The sequence below is a fragment of the Acinonyx jubatus genome, chromosome F2 (assembly GCF_027475565.1).
Source record: "Acinonyx jubatus isolate Ajub_Pintada_27869175 chromosome F2, VMU_Ajub_asm_v1.0, whole genome shotgun sequence".
Taxonomy (NCBI): domain Eukaryota; kingdom Metazoa; phylum Chordata; class Mammalia; order Carnivora; family Felidae; genus Acinonyx; species Acinonyx jubatus.
In genome coordinates this window covers 31,264,434-31,284,629 of record NC_069394.1, presented here as the reverse complement: position 1 = coordinate 31,284,629, position 20,196 = coordinate 31,264,434, and the positions used below count along the sequence as shown (strand labels likewise).

General features: G+C 38.1%; 1 protein-coding gene across 12 annotated transcripts in view; it reads left to right on the top strand.

Moving 5' to 3' along the window:
- Positions 1–20,196, top strand: part of OXR1 (oxidation resistance 1) — a 448,199-nt gene that overhangs the window by 360,752 nt on the left and 67,251 nt on the right. Inside the window, exon 1 of one of the 12 annotated variants that reach the window (XM_027064029.2) lies at positions 13,134–13,597. The exons of 7 other annotated variants lie outside the window; for them this stretch is intronic. In XM_027064029.2, coding sequence (XP_026919830.1) covers positions 13,399–13,597 — 199 coding nt within the window. In that variant the 5' untranslated portion in view covers positions 13,134–13,398. Of the gene's footprint in view, positions 1–13,133; positions 13,598–13,755; positions 13,909–20,196 lie in introns of those variants that run through there. 4 more of the 12 variants (XM_027064032.2, XM_027064035.2, XM_053208275.1 and 1 more) reach the window with 4 other exon arrangements.

Below are 20,196 nucleotides of genomic sequence, written 5' to 3'. Positions count from 1 at the left end.
CTCCTTCCCCACGTCTCATTAAACATTTTTATGAACAGCCTGAATGGAGACAAATCTGAGGCTGACTCAGTGAAAGAGACAGGGAATGATACTGTCAATAAAAGAATCAAGAGGAGCTTCAAAATGATCTCAGCAACCTAGAACCCAGGTCAGCAGAATTTTTCAGAACATAGCAAGGGAGTAAATATTTTAGGCTTTTGAGCCATAAGGTCTCTGTCACAAGTCATCTCTGCTGTCATAGCCCCCAAAGAAGCCATAGACAAAACATAAATGAATTGGTGTGGCTATGTCCCAATAAAACCAAATGTATAAAAACAGGTGCCAGGCCAGATTTGATCCATGGACCATACCTGATCTAGAAGTATAGGCTGCTATCTGAAGGTAATAAATCTAAATTCGTTTAAGGCCAAAGAACAACAGGCCTAACATTGTACATTTCCTTTCTAATCACAGCACAGCTATACGATAGGCATTATTTGCTCTTATTTTACAGATAAGAAAGCTAAATCTCAAAAATAAATCAATAGTTTGCCCTAGCTTTCACATCTGAAAAACACTTAATGGGATATCATGCCACTTCAACAAACGTTTGGATAAATTGAGAGAGTCACAAATAATTGCTCATCCCAAAGATAGAGCACTTTATGTGGCAGCATTCTCTGTAGGAAAACCCTGGGTTCTTCTGGCTGTGTTCTGATCCAAATGTATGACCCTGAGACTCACTTGATGAATCCGGGCCTTGGCTAACAAATCAATAAAAATAAAAGGCTCAAGTAGATAAACACCAAGGCCTCTCTCAGGTCTAATAGGGTTGCTATTAATATGTTAAGGGCATCCATGCGCAAGGCAATTGAGACTTATGCTTTGTAGTTCTAAAAGCAGTTCTTTTCAAGCTTTTTCTAATAAAGTTTTACATAAAACCAATATATAAAACATAAAAATGGCACTTTGTGAGCATACACGTATTTTACAAGTTCAAATTTATATTTTCTGATTATAAAGACATGTCTTGAGAGAATTAAGCTGTAAATGAAACTACAGTTTTAAATTGGGAATGACAGATGATGGATGGATTCTTTCTAGCATCAGAGACTCAGCATCCTACTTACTGTGTTTTGGTTGTTTGCTTTTGGTTGTGTAATGTCAAGAAAAACCTTACTCACATGCATATTTGAAATGACCAAGAAGTTAATAGTCTTGCAACCTCAGAATTCTTACCAGAATATGAAAATGACATGAGAGGCATAAATCAGCTAATCTTCAGTATACAGGCATCCCCCGCTTTGTGAAAGTTCAGGTTACATCACTTCACCTTTACATGAGACCTACCTACATTAATTAACACTTGTTTTCAATAACCAGAAAAATTCCAAAGAGGGTTTGTATGGACCAAAGGCAAAGGTGAAAACAGCATTCAGCATTTGTTTTGCCGCTAGCTTTTACAGAGGCACTAGATCCCCCAGCAGGGAAGCGGCCCTCCAAGCTCCTTTCCAGGGAGCTACACTTAGCATCTCAGCATCAAGCCGCTGTAGCTTCAAACTGTGTCTGTGAGCATCTGTGCTTTATCTTGATTTATTTTGTGCATCCATTGGCAGGATGCATCCTAAGATATCAGCAAAGCCAGAGAGGTTGTATTTTTGGTTATTCTGGGAATGCTCAAAATTTTTCCCATATAAATTAATGGTAATTTTTTTTCCTTTACACCATTTAAGACTTATGAAAGTTTTCATAGGAATGCTCTACTTAAAAAAAAATTTTTTTAACATTTATTTATTTTTGAGACAGAGAGAGACAGAGCATGAACAGGGGAGGGTCAGAGAGAGAGGGAGACACAGAATCTGAAACAGGCTCCAGGCTCTGAGCTGTCAGCACAGAGCCCGACGCAGGGCTCGAACTCGCGGACCGTGAGATCATGACCTGAGCTGAAGTCGGACGCTCAACCGACTGAGCCACCCGGGCGCCCCAGGAATGCTCTACTTTTTGATAGTGGGTGGGACCAATATTAATTTGGCATGTGTGATCAAGATAAATGTAAACTAAGCATTTGCAATACCCTTGTATCAGTCAAGGTAGGCTAAGCTTATGCTACCAAATGAACTTCCAGACCTGGGTGGCTTGCTGTAGTAAGTGTCTATTTCTTGATCTATTTCTTGCCCATATTACATGTCCAGTTCAGGTTGAGGTTAGGGAGGAGGAGTTCTGATCCACTGAGTTTCTCAGGGATCTAGGCTGTTGCAGATGGCGTCACCATCTAGTAGCTGTATCCTTGGTTGCTGAGGCAGGGGCAGAGGAGTCTGGAGTGCAAAACATTTCCTACAGTTTAGACAGAGGGTGTTCTTTACACATGTGAGGATAAAACACCTACGTCACTTCTGCTCAGTATTTGCCAGAACTAGTCTTATGTATGGCCTTATTTTAGAAGTTAATGTGCGATTCTCATGAGCTAAATATGCAGAAGCACCTGGAAGAACTACGGAGGAGCAAATCTCAAACATGGCTCATAACCAAGAAATTTACATGGCTCATAATAAAAAAATGTAGCCTCCTGAGCCCCACCCCACAACCCTGGAACCCAGCACAAGGGGATATAGTTGGGAAATTTGCATTTTGAAAAAGGTTTCACAGCTGATTCTCATTATCAACAGGAAGCTGCCGCTGTGAACAAGGGGTTTAAAGTTGAGGAAAAACAATTCGATCTGTGGATTTAAGATTGCCCTGGCTGCAGGTGTTGGAGTTGGATTCAAGAGGAGAAACTAGAAGCTGGGATTTCACGTCACACAACATACAGAGCAAACATAAATATATGTGTTTATATATCATGCAGTGTGTTAGCAGGACCAGCTCAGTCAGAGCCTAAAAACATTGTTCTAAAATTTTTCTTTATGTTTTAAGAATTTCCTCCCAGAAAATCAGTAGGGTAGACCAAAGAGGCCAGCCAACCAGTCTGTCACCTCACTTAATAAATGGTTTGCATGCCACTGCTGTTGATGCTGTTGGTTGTATAGAGCCGGCTCTTACACTGCTGTCTGCTGCTTTCTGAGAAAAGCAAGATTTAAGAGTAGATCTGCCATGGGAGAAAATAGCCAGTGCATGATTCTTTTGAAGATTAAGCCTATCTAGTCAGTGCTGGATCATTTAAAGATTGACCATCCAAGTGTGGGTTTCTCTTCCTATATGCTGCCAGAATTTTGGCTAGTTCACCTGGCATTATTAGCATCTCTCCCGAATGCTATTTGGGATGGGGAAATGGGGAGTCAAGGAATCCCCATACACTTTGGGAAGAGGAGTAGGTTCTCTTCTTTCAAATAACATGCTCAGCATTTATCAGTTTGCTGTTTGTGTACCATGACTGAAATAAGTGGAATATTGATACGAACGAACTTGGCATTGCTGCCTAGCACTTTCTTTAAGAGAGATGGATGAACTTGTAGGCAGGTTCTCTTTTTTTTTTTTTAATGTTTATTTATTTTTGAGAGAGAGAGAGCACAAGTGGGGGAGGGGCAGAGAGAGGAGGAGACACAGAATCCAAAGCAGGATCCAGGCTCCGAGCTGTCAGCACAGAGTCAAATGCGGGGCTCGAACTCACAGACGGAGATCATGACCTGAAGTCCAAAGTCGGATGCTCAATCGACTGAGCCACCCAGGTGCCCCAAAGGCAGGTTCTCTTTTTAATGCCATACTTTGTTTTTTCTTGTATTGATAGAGCCCAAGGTTCAGTTTTCCTCCATCAATAAGAAAAAAAAGACAAAACAAAACTACCTAGTTAGCAGCTGTAAGTTGAAGCTGGAAATTAGCATTTTGCCAATTGGCATAAAAGTAATAACTAACAACAGGTTTAGGTTTCTCCCAAATTATTTTGCTCTTTCTTTTTGTTTTTGCATTTACATTCTTCTAATACATTTTAAAAAATACAAAGAGAGGGAAGTTATTTCTAATACATTGTAACCTAAAACCACTCCAAAATATAACTTATCTAACTTTAAAATATTTAATTAAAAAATATTTAATATTAATAACTAAAATTAATACATTAAAATAAAGCATTTAACATACTACATATCCACATGTTTCACTTATCAGCTTTGTGGATTAAGAACATGAAATATCAAAATTCTATTCAATAAACACAAATAAGAAGTTGCAGCAACATATAAAGACCTAATATAGAATTAAAGGTGGATCAAAGGTAGAGAGGAAAAGTCCAGAAAGATAGAGACAAGGAGTAGACTACTTCATGGCTATGCATACAGTCCCACCTGTAGAAATAAACACTCTACTACAATCTCACACAGAGTACAAACATGAAAAGAAATCTGCAGTGGAAAGAGACTGCAAATACTTGCCTTCATAACGTAACATTCCTCTATGGGGAGTTTGATTGGACATTGATCCCAAAGACTTTTAAAGCCTTGTAAGTTTCTACAACTTTGGTTATAAATGGTAATATCTCTTGGCATTTTTTCAAAGAGCTAAGTGAAATCGATCCAAGAGTCAGAAGCTGCCACATTCCAGGTATGGAATATTTGGAGCTGAAATTACGTAATTATAATCTTTGATTATAGTCCTCAAATAATTATATGGCAAGTTGATGTGAGTTACTGTGACTTAAGTTTCAGTTATAATTTTCAATGATGTTATTCCTAGGTCCTTGCTTGATTTGATTACCTACATATGTTTTTGTTTGTTTGTTTGTTTTCTGACTAGTGTAGTAGTTAACACGTTTTAGATAGTTTTCAAATTGAGCAAAAGTTACTTGGTTTTTAGTAAGATTTGTAATGATTATATTCAGGATTGGCATCTATTAGAGGGGAATTTGTTTTTAATCAATAGTAAGTTCTTTCCTATTCTGTTAAATTAAGTCTTTATCAAATGCTTTTTATTGTTTTGATCAAAGTTGTATCCAAACAACCTTCTCTTCCTTTCTGTGGTAATTTTGACACAGGTGCTTCTCATATGATAGGAAGTTTGAATGCTAGTGAAACCCTTTTAGTGGAGAAAGAAGCACTAAGGGGGAACCAATTTGGCTATCCACTAAGTTAGGCTTTAGGTTTACTAGTAGATGCAGATATACTAAGTGAATAGTAGATTCATTCCTTTGTTTCTTAACACTTACAAAACCTCTTTTTTAGTGTCAGTCCACTTTATTGATTCTATCAGTGATTCTGTTTATCACATCAGAAATTTGAGTGCTGACATTTCTATCACATAAAACAATTGCCAGGTACATATCACGTTATTTCCATGAATTAACAACCTGTCCTTGAGAAATAAGGCAAGTTAAAGACTTTCCCAAACAAATAAAAACTGAAGGAGTTCATTACTAAATCTGCCCTAAAAAAAAAAAAAAAAGCCAAAAGGAGTTCTTCAAACTGAAATGTGAAAGGATGTTAACTGTAACACAGAAACATATGAAAATATAAAACACACTGGCAAAGATAATTATATAGTTAAATTCAGAATACTCTGATTCTGTAATGTAGTGGTGTATTAATCACTTATCCCTAATAAAAAGGTTAAAGGACAAAAGTATTAAAAATAAGTATGGCTACAATAATTTATTACTGGATTCACATTTTAAAATTGGGATATCATAAACAAAATGAGGGAGGGGTAAAAGTGTAGAGTCTTTACATGCTATTTAAATTAGCAACTTAAAATAATCTGTTATGTTTTATGTGAAACTCATGGTAACCACAAAGCAAAAACCTACAGTAAGATACTCAAAAGATAAAAAGAAGGAAATAAAAGCATACCACTATGGAAATCTATCCATTTACAAAGGAAGACAGGAAGAAAGGGACAAAGGAACTAAGTGACAGCCAGAAAACTCTAAGATAGCAACAGTAAGCCTTTACTTATCAAGTCCTTCTTACCTGTTAATTTAAATGTTTAAATTCTCCAATCAAAAGGCATGGAGTGACTAAACTGATTTAAAACAAAAAACAAAACAACGAAATGCAAGTATATGCCACCCATAAGAGACTCACATTAGCTACAGGAACAACATAGACTAAAAGTGAAGAGATGGAAAAGGATATTCCCTGCAAATGGAAACCAAAAGAGAGCAAGGGTAGCTATACTTAGAGTAGACAAAATAGACTTTAAGTCAAAAACTGTAATGAGAGACAGCGTCCTGACAAAATGACAAAAGTGTCAATTCATTAAGAAAATATAATAATCTGGGGCGCCTGGGTGGCTCAGTCGGTTAAGCATCTGACTTTGGCTCAGGTCATGATCTCATGGTTTGTGAGTTTGAGCCCCGCGTCTGGCTCTGTGCTGACAGTTTAGAGCCTGGAGTCTGCTTCAGATTCTGTCTCCATCTGTCTCTGTTATGCCCCCCCCCCCCTTTCCCTCCCTCTCTCAAATGTAAATAAATATGAAAAAAGAAAATATAATAATCATTAACATAAATGTACCCATACTGAAGTGTCTAAATATATTTTTAAAAATATTAACAGATGTGGGGGGTGCCAGGGTAGCTCAGTCAGTTGAGCATCTGAATTTTGATTTCAGCTTAGGTCATGATCTCACAGTTCATGGGGGCCTGCTTGGGATCCTCTCTCTTTCTCTCTCTGTCCCTCTCCTGCTCATGCAAGTGCGTGTGCTCTCTTTCTCTCTCTCTCCAAATAAATAAATAAAAAATATTAAGAGATATGAAGGGAGAAATAGATAACAGTACAGTAATAATAGGGAACTTTGATCTCTCACATTCAACAATGGATGGATCAGCCAGACAGAAAATCAACCAGGAAATATTGGTTTTAAACTATACTTTGAACCAAATGGACCTGACAGACATATACAGAACATTCCATCCAACAGCAGCAGAATACACATTCTTCACAAGTGCACACGCAACATTCTCCAGGATAGATCATATGGTAGATCACAAAACAAGTCTCAGCAAATTTAAAAGGGTTGAAATTATACAAAATATCTTTCCCAACCACAATTTTATGAAACTAGAAATCAATAACAGGAAGAAAACTGGAGGGAAAATTCATAAATATTTGGAAATTGAACAACACACTCCTGAACAACCAGTGGGGGCCAAAGGGGAGAGCAAAAAGTATCTTGAAACAAAAAAATCGGAATACACAACATACCCAAACTATTAGAACAGCAAAGTCAGTACTAAGAGGGAATTTTATAGAAACAGTTAAGGAAAAGGAAAGATCTCAAATAAATAACCTGATTTTATACCACAAGGAACTAGAAAAAGAACAAATTTAGTTCAAAAGTTGGAAGGAACTAACACAGATCACAGCAGATAAATGAAATGGAGACCAGAAAATCAATAGAAAAGACAAACCTTTAGTGACAAATTCAAAAGTGACAAACGTTTAGCTGGACTAAGAGAAAAAGGGTAAACAGCTATAAATAAATTTGGAAATGAAAGAGGAGACATTATAACTGATAACACACAAACATGAAGGTTCTTAAGAGACCTGTTTGAACAATTATATGCCTAGAATTGGATTACCTGGGAAAAATGGATAAATTCCTAGAAACATACTAAAATTGAATGATGAAGTAGAAAATCTGAGCAGACCAAACATGAGTAAGGGACTGAATCAGTAATCAAAAACATCTCAAAAAACAAAAGCCCAGGACCAGATGGTTTCAATGGAGAGTTCTGTCAAACATTTGAAGAAGAATTAATACCAGTTCTTAAACTTTTCCAAAAAATTGAAGAGGAGGGAACACTCCCAAACTCATTTTATGAGGCCAGCATTACCCTAGTACCAAAGCCAGATAAGGACTCCAAAAGAAAAGAAAACTACAGGATAATATCTCTAATAACTAGAGATGCAAAATTCTTAACAAAATACTAGCAAGCCAAATTCAGTAGCATATTAGAAAGATCATACACCATGGTCAAGGGGAATTTAACCCTGAGATGCAAGAATGGTTAAAATATGCAAATCAATAAATGTTATATGCCACATTAATAGAAAGATAAAAATCACACAATCATCACAATAGATGCTGAAAAATAATTGACAAAATTCAGTCTCCCATCATGGCAAAAACTCTCAATAAATTGGGTGTGGAAGAAATGTACTTCAACATAATAAAGGCCATATCAAGTCCACAGCTAACAACACCCTCAGTGGTAAAAGCCTGAAAGATTTTCCTCTAAGATCAGGAAGAAGACAAGGGTGCCTACTCTCACCACTCCTTTCAACATAGTCCTGGAAGTTCTAGCCAGAGCATTTAGGCAAAACAAAGAAATAAAAGGCAATCAAATATGAAAGAAATAAAATTGTCTCTATTTGCAGATGACATGATCTTATATATAGAAAATCTTAAAGACTCCATGAAGATACTGTAAGTACTAATAAATTTCATAAAGTTGCAGGATACAAATCAATATAGAAAAGCAGTTCCATTCACATAGACTAACCATGAACTATCTGAAAAAGAAATAAAGCAAATGATCCCATTTATAACAGCATCAAAAACCATAAAATACTTAGCAATAAATTTAGCAAAAAGGTGAAAGATATCAACTCTGAAAACTATAAGACATTGAGGAAAGAAATTGAAGATCCAATTAAATGGAAAGGTATTCTGTGTTCATGTATTAGAATGATATTGTTAAAATTCCTTTACCACCTAAAGTGTTCTACATTTTCAATACAATCCCTATTAAAGTCCAGTGGCATTTTTCATAAAAATAAAACAAACAATCCTAAAATTCATATGGAATTGCAAAGACCCCAAATAGCCAATCCTGAGAAAGAAGAAAACTGAACACATCATACTTCCTGATTTTAAACTATATACAAATCTATAGTAATCAGAACAGTATAGTACTGCCATTAAAACAGACACATAGATCAACAGAACAGAATCAAGGGCCCAGGGGGCACCTGGGTGGCATAGTCAGTTAAGAGTCCGACTCTTGATTTTGGCTCAGGTCATGATCTCATGGTTTGATTGGTGGATTCGAGCCCCATGTAGGGCCCCACACAGGGCTCTGTGCTGACAGCATCAACCCTATCTGGGATTCCCTCTCTCCCTATCTCCCTGTCCCTCTCCCACTTACTCGCTCTCTCTCAAAATAAATAAACTTAAAAAAAAATCAAGAGCCCAGAAATAAACCACCCATACATAGTCAACTAATATTTGATAAGGGAGCCAAGAATACTCAACACCTTAGTAAATGGTGTTGGGAAAACTGGATATTCATATGCGAAAGAATGAAATTGGATCCCTACCTTAAGTCAGACACAAAAAATGACTAGAAATGGATTAATGATGCAAACGTAAAACCTAAAACTGTAAAACTCCTGGTGGGGGGGAACAGGAACAAAGCTCCTTGACATTGGTCTTAGCAATGATGTTTTTGGATATGATACCAAAAGTGCGTGCAACAAAAGCAAAAATAAACCAGTAGGGTATCAAACTAAGAAGCTTCTGCACAGCTAAAGAAACTATAAATAAAATGAAAACCCAACCTAAGGAATAGGAGAAAACCTTTGCAAACCATTTATCTGATAAGGGGTTAATATCCAAATATATAAAGAAGTCATAAAAATCAAGAGCAAAAAATCAAACAATCCAATGCTAAAACAGGCAAACACCTGACCAGACATTTTTCTAAAGAAGACATACAAGTGGCCAACAGGTACACAAAAAGATGTGTAACATCAGTAATCATCAGAAAGATGCAAATCAAAAGCATAGTGAGATAACACCTCACAAAAGTGAAAATGACTATGGTCAAAACAATAAGAGATATGAAGTGTTGGCAAGGCTGTTGGACAAAAGGGAAACATGTGCACTACCGGTAGGAATATAAATTAGTACAGCTACTGTGGAAAACAGTATGTAGGTCCCTCAAAAAAATAAAGCTAGAACTATCATATGATCCAGCAATTTCATGTCTGGGTATGCATCTGAAGGAAATGAAATCACCATCTTGAAGAGGTATCTGCACTCACATGTTCACGGGCAGCATTAGGCACAATAGCCAGGACATGGAAAAAACCTAAATGTCCATCATTGGATGAATGGATAAAGAAAATGTGATACACACACACACACACACACACACACACACACACACACACACAGGAATATTAGTCCTTTAAAAAGAAGGAAATCCTGTCATTTGCAACAACATGGATGGATCTTGAGGGCACTATGTTAAGTGAAACAGAAGTCAAAGAAAGACAAATACTGTATGATCTCACATGTAGAATTGAAAACAGGTGAACTCTTAGAGAGAGTAGAATAGTGGTCGCAGGGGGATGGGGAGATGGGGGTTGGAGTTAATGGTGAGATGGTGTTCAGATGGTACAAACTTCCAATTTTAAGATGAGTAAGTTCTGAGGATCCAATGTACAGCATGATGACTATAGTTAACAATAGTGTATTATATGCTTGAGTATTACTAAGAGAATAAATCTTCAATGTTTTCACCACCAAAAATAAAAAAGAATTGTGTGCATTGATGGAGGAAAATGGTGATCATTTTCCAATATATACTTGTATCAAATCATCATGTTACAGAACTTAAGCTTACAGTATTGTGTATATAGGGAAATGAAACATATATCCATAAAAAAATTTGCACATAGATGATTATAGCAACATTATACATAATAGCCCAAAACTGAGAATAATCCAAATGCTCATCAGTTTATGGATAAATAAAATCCGATATATCCATCAATGGAATATTATTTGCAATAGAAAGGAATGAAATACTAATATTTGCTATAACATGTATAAGTCTCAGAAACATTTTGCTAAGTGATAGAAGTCAGACACCAAACACCAGATATTATATAATTCCATATGTATGAGCTCTATAAAAGGCAAATCCATAAAGACAGATAGTCATCAACTCCTGGGGGTGGGAATGGGGAGTGACTGCAAATAGGTAAGAGGTTTCTTTTTGGGGGGTGATAGAAATGTTGATAAATTAGATTTTAGTGATGGTTTAACAACCGTGAAACTATACAGCATCCATTGAATCGTATACTTTTAACAGGTGAATTATATGGTTTGTAAATCATATGTCAATAAAGGTATTTTTAAATGAGGCAAAGGTTTCTGGATGAGGCAAGCATGGTATAAAGAGACTTTTTTTTTTAAGGATGGAAAGGATTTATGTGGGTGATCCTGGTGGGATAAAGGGGAAGAAACCAGAGTGGAGAGAGAAAATAATACAAGAGAGAAGTAATAAGGCTGGCAAGTCATAGACAACATAAACCAGACTAAGATCAAGAGTTAATGTGGAGAAGGAACAGCATGTACAGGAGTAAGGACTTCCTTCCTTCTGAAGCAAAGTAATGGAAATGAGCTTGTTGTAGATGGAAGAGAAAAAAGGAAGAAAAGTGAGAGTATTCATATTGGGTGGCCTATGATTTTACATACAGAAGGCACAGTAACATTTTGTAATGATGAATTTAGTAACTTCAGGGGAATAGTGATGGTTCAGACAACAAATATGAAGAATAAAAAAGCTGATAGACTATATGAATAAAAGGATTTTGGAGACATTAGGGCTTAGTTGTGTTTAAATCAAAATTTGTAAAGCCCATCACGGTTATACATTTTTTCTCCTGCAGTTCTAGGTTTCCATGAAACAGAAGCAGAAAAAATCCATGGGTTAACTGCCTGTACACCTGTATTTGATCTAGTAGAGTACAGGTTCCTGCTAAGGTTGGATGTAAAAGTGCAGATTTAATCAAGTGTAAAATACTCAAACACTATTTTGGATATGATTATCACAAACTAAATGATAAATCTCAAGATGTAAAACGTATCTTAGAAAAAGAATTTCAGTTTAGTTCATCAGAATTAGGTTCTGACTTAGGTCATTCCAATGCAATTTTTAAGCTTACTGAGCCTCTGTGAGATTTTACAAGTGGTGCTAAGGGTGGTAATGCTTCCTTATCAAATGGAAATCTCGGAAAAACTAGGAGCCACTTACCATTCCACCACATGGGTCCCATAGGAGGTCCAGAAGGCAGTGCTTTCCCAAGCAGCACCTCTGAACACGTGAATGATTGCTGGATATGCAGATTCCTGGGTCCTTTCTCACAAACACTGAATTACACTCGGGGGGTACAGCCCAAACATTCTGTATTTTTAACCAGGTATAAAGGTGACACTGTTGTTAGAATGGTGAAGTTTTTCCTGTAAGAATTTAATCTGAAAATGGTGATGGTGGGAAAAAGATCAATTAGAAAAAGGGAGGAGGGAATCATCTTTATGGTTTGGCAAAAAGCTTAAATTCCTTAAAGATTTTCTGGACTCTATTATTTGCTATGATCAACTCTTCAACCCCTAAGTAATTCAAAACGTTTCTTCACAGACATGAATAAATTGGTAATTCCAAAAAAGAGGGTTTATTTATTTAATGCGTGAGAAAAACTAGAAGTGATATAAACAGATGTGAACGGAAGAGAATAACCAGATCCCACAGGAAACGTAGTAAATGTGTCAAAAGTCATTGCTCCTTCTTTGCCTAAAGGAGGATAAGGTTGCACACTGAAGCCCTTAATTACCTTGCTTTAAAGGACCAGAGTCATGGAATGTCAAACTAGCATCAGTTCATAATGCTACAACGAACTTAACACGTGACTATTAATACCTTATTCTACGAATATGGTCTCATAATGCTTCCTAAGAAGCATTTTCTCTAGGTTGGTTTTATTTTAACTATGACTGAAATTTTATGTTAAAATTAACCTTCCCTCCTTCCTGTCTACCCCCACCCCGCCCCCCCACCAATTACAAGCTGCAAAAGTTTAAAGTGAATTGTTTCCCTCCTCTTTACACCGCCCCCCCCCCCCACGCAAACTTTTTGACATGGCCCTCCTACGTTCCCAAACTCTGTGCAACTCCAGCAAAGACTCCCCCGGGCCATTATGACCGTTTCTAACCCCAGCTCAGCCATAGGGCCCTAAGGCTCACCCTCCTCCCTTTTCCCTAGCAGTCCTGAAAGTCCGGTCGAGTCCGGACGGGGCGGGGCGGGGCAGGGCGGGGCAGGCCTACTCCATTGGGGCCGGACGGCGGGGGGGTGGAGGAACAGACAGAACCGGTCTGGCTTGCTTAAAAGCTGCGGGTTTTTCGTCCCTGCGTCTGTTCCAGTGAGAATGCACTTACTTCACAAGTTAAGACCTACCTGACTTGGCGTTTGGGAGCCACAAAAAAAACTTTTAAAAACTTTTGTGAGCTCCTGCTCCCCCCGACGCGTGGTTTCCTGATGGTCCGCCCCCAGGCCAAGCTGGGGCAGCCCCCTCCCCCTCCCCGCCTCCTGTGAGGCGCGCGGAGCCACCGCCCCCGGGTCGGGTCGCAGGGGCGGGCAGGCGCGCACCCAGTGGCCGCCGCCGCCGCAGAAACCGCCGGCCTCCTCGGCCCCTGCCCCGCGGCGGCATGGACTACCTGACCACTTTCACGGGGAAGAGCGGGCGCCTTCTGCGGGGCACGGCCAACCGCCTGTGGGGCTTCGGCGGTGGCGGCGAAGCCCGGCAGGTGCGCTTCGAGGATTACCTGAGGGAGCCCGCCCAGGGGGACCCCGGGTGCGGGTCCCCGCCCCACCGGCCCCCGGCGCCGTCCAGCCCGGAGGGACCTGGTGAGCCCAGCCTTCCTTCGCCTCCCGCGCGGCCGACCCGGGCTGGGGGCTGAGGGTGGGGGCGGCGGTCAGGGCTCGGGGTGGGCGTGCGCGGCCCCGGCTGGCGCCGGACGCGAACTGAGCGGGCGGGGGTCGCGCGGCCGGGCGTTGGCAGGTGTGCCCGGGCGGGAGGCAGGGAGGGGGCGAGGAGGGAAGGACTCGCCCGGCTCCGGGACGGAAGACTTTCTGTGTGCGTCGTAGCTTTTCCTGCTCTGCTCTTCCTGCTTTCTTCACCTGACTCGGCTGTGCTTACCCCGCCAAGCGTTTCGAGGGTACGAGCCATCCTTCTTGCCCTCCCGCTGGGAGGGGACTACGGCACCAATTACCCTGCCAGTGTTTTTCGTCTTTGAGATGGCTAAGAACGCCGTGCCTGGCTTGGTTTTGGTTTGAGTCAGTGTTTTTATTTGATATTTGTCAACTGTTAGGATTCACTTCAGCACTTCTAATAGCTTTGGAAGAGAAAACGCGTAATTGACACCGGAACCTAAGTTGATTTTTGTGTCCTGTACTTTGAAAGGCTGCGTGCGTGTTGTCTTGAGATGGCAGAATTTAGAAACTTTTTCTTCCCAGTGACCACTTGTACCCGCTCTTAGGTTAGTTTTCTTTCGTCATAATGGCTTCGTGCCGTTCTTTCAAGGAAAAAAAAAAAAAAAAAGTCACGGAGGCACAATATTGATGCCTTATGGAATTTTAAAAAGCGCTCCCTGCAGAGGTATTGCGTATGGTTAACTTGCCCCAGTGTCATTGGCCTCCTCTAAGTTAATAAATAAAGTGGCAGGCCTCTCCTAGTTATTTGTATTTTGTTTTTGTTAGTTGTTTTAATACGCACTTTGCTGTTAGGAGAGTAAACTTAGGAACACTCGGGAGTTTAGAGTGGACAGAGGAACTCAGTATAAAATCTATCCACACTCCACATTCTGCTGTTCGTTTTAAAGCAGTGAAAAGGTGGACACATCTATAGATCTGTGGGTATAGGTGTGTAAGTGAAGCTTGGAAGAAACTTGAATATTAAAATCTTAATTTTAGCATGGCCCCTTTAAATATTTTTTTTCTCACTTTACATAACCTATCTTTAGAATTCCTGTTTATGGAATTAGAAAACGCAGAAGGGGCTACTTTATTTGTGCTTTGAAGAGTGTTAACCAGATGCAGAATTCTAAAGGTGGGACCAAGGATGAGGGCTGAAATTTTAAAATGTTTGAAAATGAGCCTTTAGTTGCCTGGTTGAAAACAGTTGATATGTGACCAACCTCTAGATGGATGGAGAATTCAGAACTATGTGGTGGAACTTAAGCAGGAAGGAATATGATAGGTATTTTTAATGAGCCTAAACATATATATCTGATTCATTCTTTGGAAAACATTTATTGAGCAGACTGCTATAGCTGACACTCTCCTTCAGAGCTGCAGTTTCAAAATTCCTCTTGTATTGAAGCTGCCTTATCAACTCATGGCACATTGTTTAATATTTATGGTGCCCCCAGATCTCTGACACAAGTTGGCGAGGCCTTGTGATGTCCCAGTTATGACTACAGTTAGGTGGGCAGGTATGCCTGTCATTAACTTGCTGAAGAATTTGTAAATTTTACTTAATCTCTTTGGGCCTATATTTTCTTGTTTGTAAAGGAAGCTGATGAGATGATTCTCAAGGTTCTCAATTTCAGAGCTCTTTTTCATTTAGAACACAACTAGTGAAAATGACTGGTGGTAAAGCTAGAAAATAGCATTTGGGTATAAAAAACATTGTGGATCTATGAAGTTGTGCCTACGGGGTTCTGAAGGCGGTTCAAGAAATAAGTGCCCCAGGAATAATTTGAACATCATTTTTAGAGTAAGTTTAGTTCCCTAGATTGACTCCTTTTGAGAGGCAACACATGTATATACAGGTAAAAAAAAATAGGTTGTGCTTTATTAGTTTCTGCTTAGCCTTGCTTAAAATGAGAACTCTCTTTTTTTGCAGCTGCCTACTCCCAATGAAGTTCGGATATAGGGTGTTGTTTTATTTTCTGTGGGTGTGTGTGTGTGTGTGTGTGTGTGTCAGAATGAGTGTCAGTCTGAAGGTTTTCTTTTGCCCTTACTGTTTGTGATTGCCTTTATTTCAGATGTTTATAACAGCTGCCTAAGGTTCCTTTTGTCTCTCACCCTTCATTCAGTTCTTTAAAGTCTCCTATGTACTATAGCAGTATTTCTTGTACAGACCCCTTGTAGATTGGATGTACTTCGGGACCCCGTTTGTTGTTAGTGATCTTGCCCCATTTCGTGTTCAGTTGATAAAATCAGCTATGTTGGTAAAATAGCATTCCTGTTGACATATTAAGGGTGAACTAGATAAAATTTTGGTTGAAAGTTCTTGATTTTACTGTTTTCTGTAAACAAACCACTTACTGGACTGTTAGTGTTACTGATGGCTTTACTCCTTTCCTAGGTGGCTGCCTTTGCTCTTACTAGCTTTTAGTGTTTTCTGACTCCCAACATTATATAGTTGCCCCCAAGAAAACCATAATTGGGATTAGACACATTAAGGAGCTTATCACACCACTGCTATAGTTAATAACAGTTTGAAAGAAACATGTTGCAATTCTTGTTTTTACCTAAAGAGTCAATTATGACTTGATTCAAGAAAAATTTTTGGACCTTGAGTATTGCTCTTGTTTGGGAGCATGACCATAAGCCTATACTATGAAGCCTTTGAAAGTATTCACTTTACTAGATCATATGGTTATAAATAAGTGTAAATAAGATTTATCAAGTTTAAGTCTCAGTTTATTGTGATACAGTTATTACCACAAACTACCCTGCTATGTCAACTTTTCCCACTTGGTGACAGTATACTTTTAATACATCTCAGTCCTGTTAAATTTTATTTTCATTTTTTAGCAGTTAAAACGCTTATATTTTAGGAGGAAACAGCAACAAGCATAAAACTGCCAAGAACATTGGGGCGGCCACTAGTGAATATTTTATTTAATCCTAACAATAACAAGTCTGCAAGCGAGGTAGGTACTGCTATCCTATTTTCCTGATAAAAACGCAGCCAGACAGAGAAGTAAGGGATGGAGACTCTAGAATCCATTTGAATGTTATCTTTGAGTATATTTCTAAGAGTTATAGCTCTCTCAGGGGAAAAAAAAATGAGAGAAGAACATAGAGCTCTATCATGTATGATGTTAAATTAAAACAAGTTAAATTAGTTAAAGGCTAGGATGGATTGTCATTGAAGCTTCTTTACGATAGATATTAAAATGAGTTGAAAAAGCAAAATCCAATGAAGATGTTAGAAAACTTAGATATATTTTAGGTTGGAAATTGCAGATGCAGATTATCTATAAGAGTTAGATAATAGTTTGTCTTGAACCCATAAAAGACCAAGTGCCTCTAAAAGATTTGGAGGGCCACTTGTTGCAGTGACTATTTAAAAAACAAAACAAAACTCACAGTGTTGGTCAGTGGAAGAGGGTGACCCTAGATGTCTGTACTTAGTCTCATTTCTTAAGTTGGGAACTGTGGGAGAGAAAAGAACCTCACCTTGATACACAATCTCAACCTGCTCTGACAGTAACTGATGGTAAGCTTGAGCTCATTGTTTCCTTCTCAAGTATGAGGTAGATTTCCCTATTTTAGAATTGCTGCTCATCTCACAGGATCACTGGAAGTCTTGTATTACCTGTTTCAGGACAAAACTGCCTCTGAATATTTGAGGCTATAGTAAAGCAATGATTCTCAGACTTTAGTGTGTGTCAGAATCACCTGAAAATCTTGTTAAAACAAAAATGAGGGGCCCCTTCCCCAGAATATCTGATGTAGTAGTAGTGCTTGTGGGTTGGGCCCCATAATTCACATTTCTAACACTTTACCAAGTAATGCTGGTGCTGCTGTTCTGAGGACCACACTTAGAGAATTGCTATTTTCCTTAAGGGATCTTTTATCCATGATAAGGTTAGAAGTAAATATAGGAATGGTAAAATTTATTAAATGTTTAGTTTTAGTATTTTTGTATTAAGTTTAGGAATAATCAGTGTACTTGGTCTTCAAAATATTGTGTTTCAGAGAATTAGGCCTTATTAAAGTGAATACAAATTAGTTTTGTAAATACTATTTAAAGTGAGTATTTGTGTAATTGTTTTATAAATTGAGAGGCGCAAGTATTTGGCTAAATTTAGAAACCATGAGAATATTTAGAGCTTAATGTTAATTGTATTTAGAACTTTATTCTAATGTATTTACGTACAGCTCTTAGAAGGTTTACTTGTTAGAGGCAATTAAAGTGTTTAAAATAGAATATAGTAAATTTATACATGCAGTTTATGGATGTGAGAATATTTAATTACCCAAGTTTATAATAGGATTATTGAGTTTGTTTTCTCTTGGAGTTGATCAGCTATCAAAAGCACCTGGAAAGTGTGTTAAAAGTTACTAGATTCTCAAATAAAATGCATTTTATAGACGAAGACTTGAAGGACAACTAGGTTTTTATATTTGTACTTCAGTAAATCAAACATTAATTAAAAAGTAAAGTACTGTGTTATTAATGAAGTAGTTTTTTCTGTTTATAAAGACTCTCTTCTTGGTCACCAACAAACTTACATTAAGAGACTCTTCATAAATTTTATTGTACCAGAAAGGGGCATGTTTTAAGGTTGAATTCATGTGTTAGAGAAAGGCCAAAAATTTGCCTTTGTTTTCTAACATTCAGTGAAAAAAGGGAAATGTGATCAGACATAAATTAGTGTCCCTAAAATAAAGATAAAACTGTTGCTAAGATAGGAAGGAGAAACACAAACTAAATTTCTAATTTCACTTAATTTAAAACTGCTATCATATTGGATAATGCAGAAATAGAATCTAGAATCTTCCTGAGTGCAGTTCCTTACTAGTCACATTTGAGTGCTCAATAGTCACATTTGTTAGTGGCTACTAAAATGGATAACATAAGTATAGAACATTTCCATCATTGCTGAAAATTCCATTCATTGCAGGAATATCACTATTCCTGATAGAATGACAAAAAATTCACATGGAACTCTAATATATCAAAAAGTATCCTTACCATCTTTACAGTAAATAGAGCTTCTGATTTCAAAAAGCTACTTTTTAACACCATCCTTTAGTGTGATTCAGTGGTATAACAACAAAATGCAAGTAATAAAAGCAGTTCTTACAGGGCCAATGCAGTTAAACCAAATATGCAGTTACCAGATAGTATATCTTAACTCAGGGGTAAGTGCTAGATTATAAACTACAGATTTTTACGTAGTGAAGACTCTAGATTTTAGATTTTCTAGAGCAGTGCTGCTCAATAGAACTTTCTGCAGCGATGGAAATATTTGGTATTTGTGTTATCTGTTATGGTAGCCACTAGGCAAATGTAGCTATTGAGAACTTGAAATGTGACTAGTGGGGAACTGAATTGAGGAATTTGAATTCTAGATTCTATATCTGCATTGCCCATTATGGTAGCAGTCAGGCACATGGGGCTATTGTAGTTTAAATTAAGTGAAATTAAAAATTTAGTGGTCAGCCCCACCTCCCACATTTTCAGCACTTCAAAGCCTCAAGGCTGGTGGCTACCAGACTGGGTAATGCAGATATAAACTATTTCTATCATTGCAGAAAGATTCACTGGGAAGCACTCTTCTTAAAGCAATGGGACTCAATCCTGACTGCACATTAGAATGCCCTTAGTAGATTTTTTAAAATTCTGATGGTAAGGCTCCACTTTTAGCATGAGATCTCTATGATTGGACAATAATCAAAGACTAGATCATAAATCAAAATTTGTAAGGTTAGGACTTCAACTAGTTTTAAGTTTCCCAGGTGATTCTAATGTGTAGATAGGATTAAAAACCACTGTTTTCCTCAGTCCTGTTTCTCAATCAAATTACTGAGCCTTGATGAGTTTTTTGTTTTTGTTTTTGTCTGTTTTCTTCACAAGCACTTTGGACATGTACCTGTTTTATAATTCAGGTTCAGAAAAGAGATTCATGTTTAAATTGTATGCCAACATCTGGATGAGATTGAGACCTTCGGAAATTTGAGGTGACAATGAAAAGTTCCTGAAAAGAAGACACACTCATATGCTTGAAAGAGAAATGCTGAAGATAGATCTTAGTATATTTGCTTCCAGTCTTTCATAACACATTCCTTTTTTAGTAAAATCATGTATGCTAACTATGAAGTAGTCATATACTGTAAAGGTTAAAGTTTAAAAGCCACTTCCTATCTAGCCATCCAGAGACATAACTGATATCAGGGTAGGCATTACTGTCAAGATCTATTCTGTGTATATGTACATACAGAATGATGGTTAGAAGGAAGGAGTAACTGAAAGGCATCATTTGTTTGCCCTAAGAAAGTATTTCCTAAAAGGTGTGTCTAAAGTTAAGCATATTTTTACAAATTGTTAATAAGACCTTGGTATTATTCTAAATTCAGTTTTAGGCAGGATCTACTTATTAAAAAAAAAAAAAAGTTTGTCTTGAGAGACAGAGAGTGCGAGCAGGAGAAGGCAGGGAGAGAGAGAGAGAAAATATCCCAGGTAGGCTCCATGCAATCAGCACAGA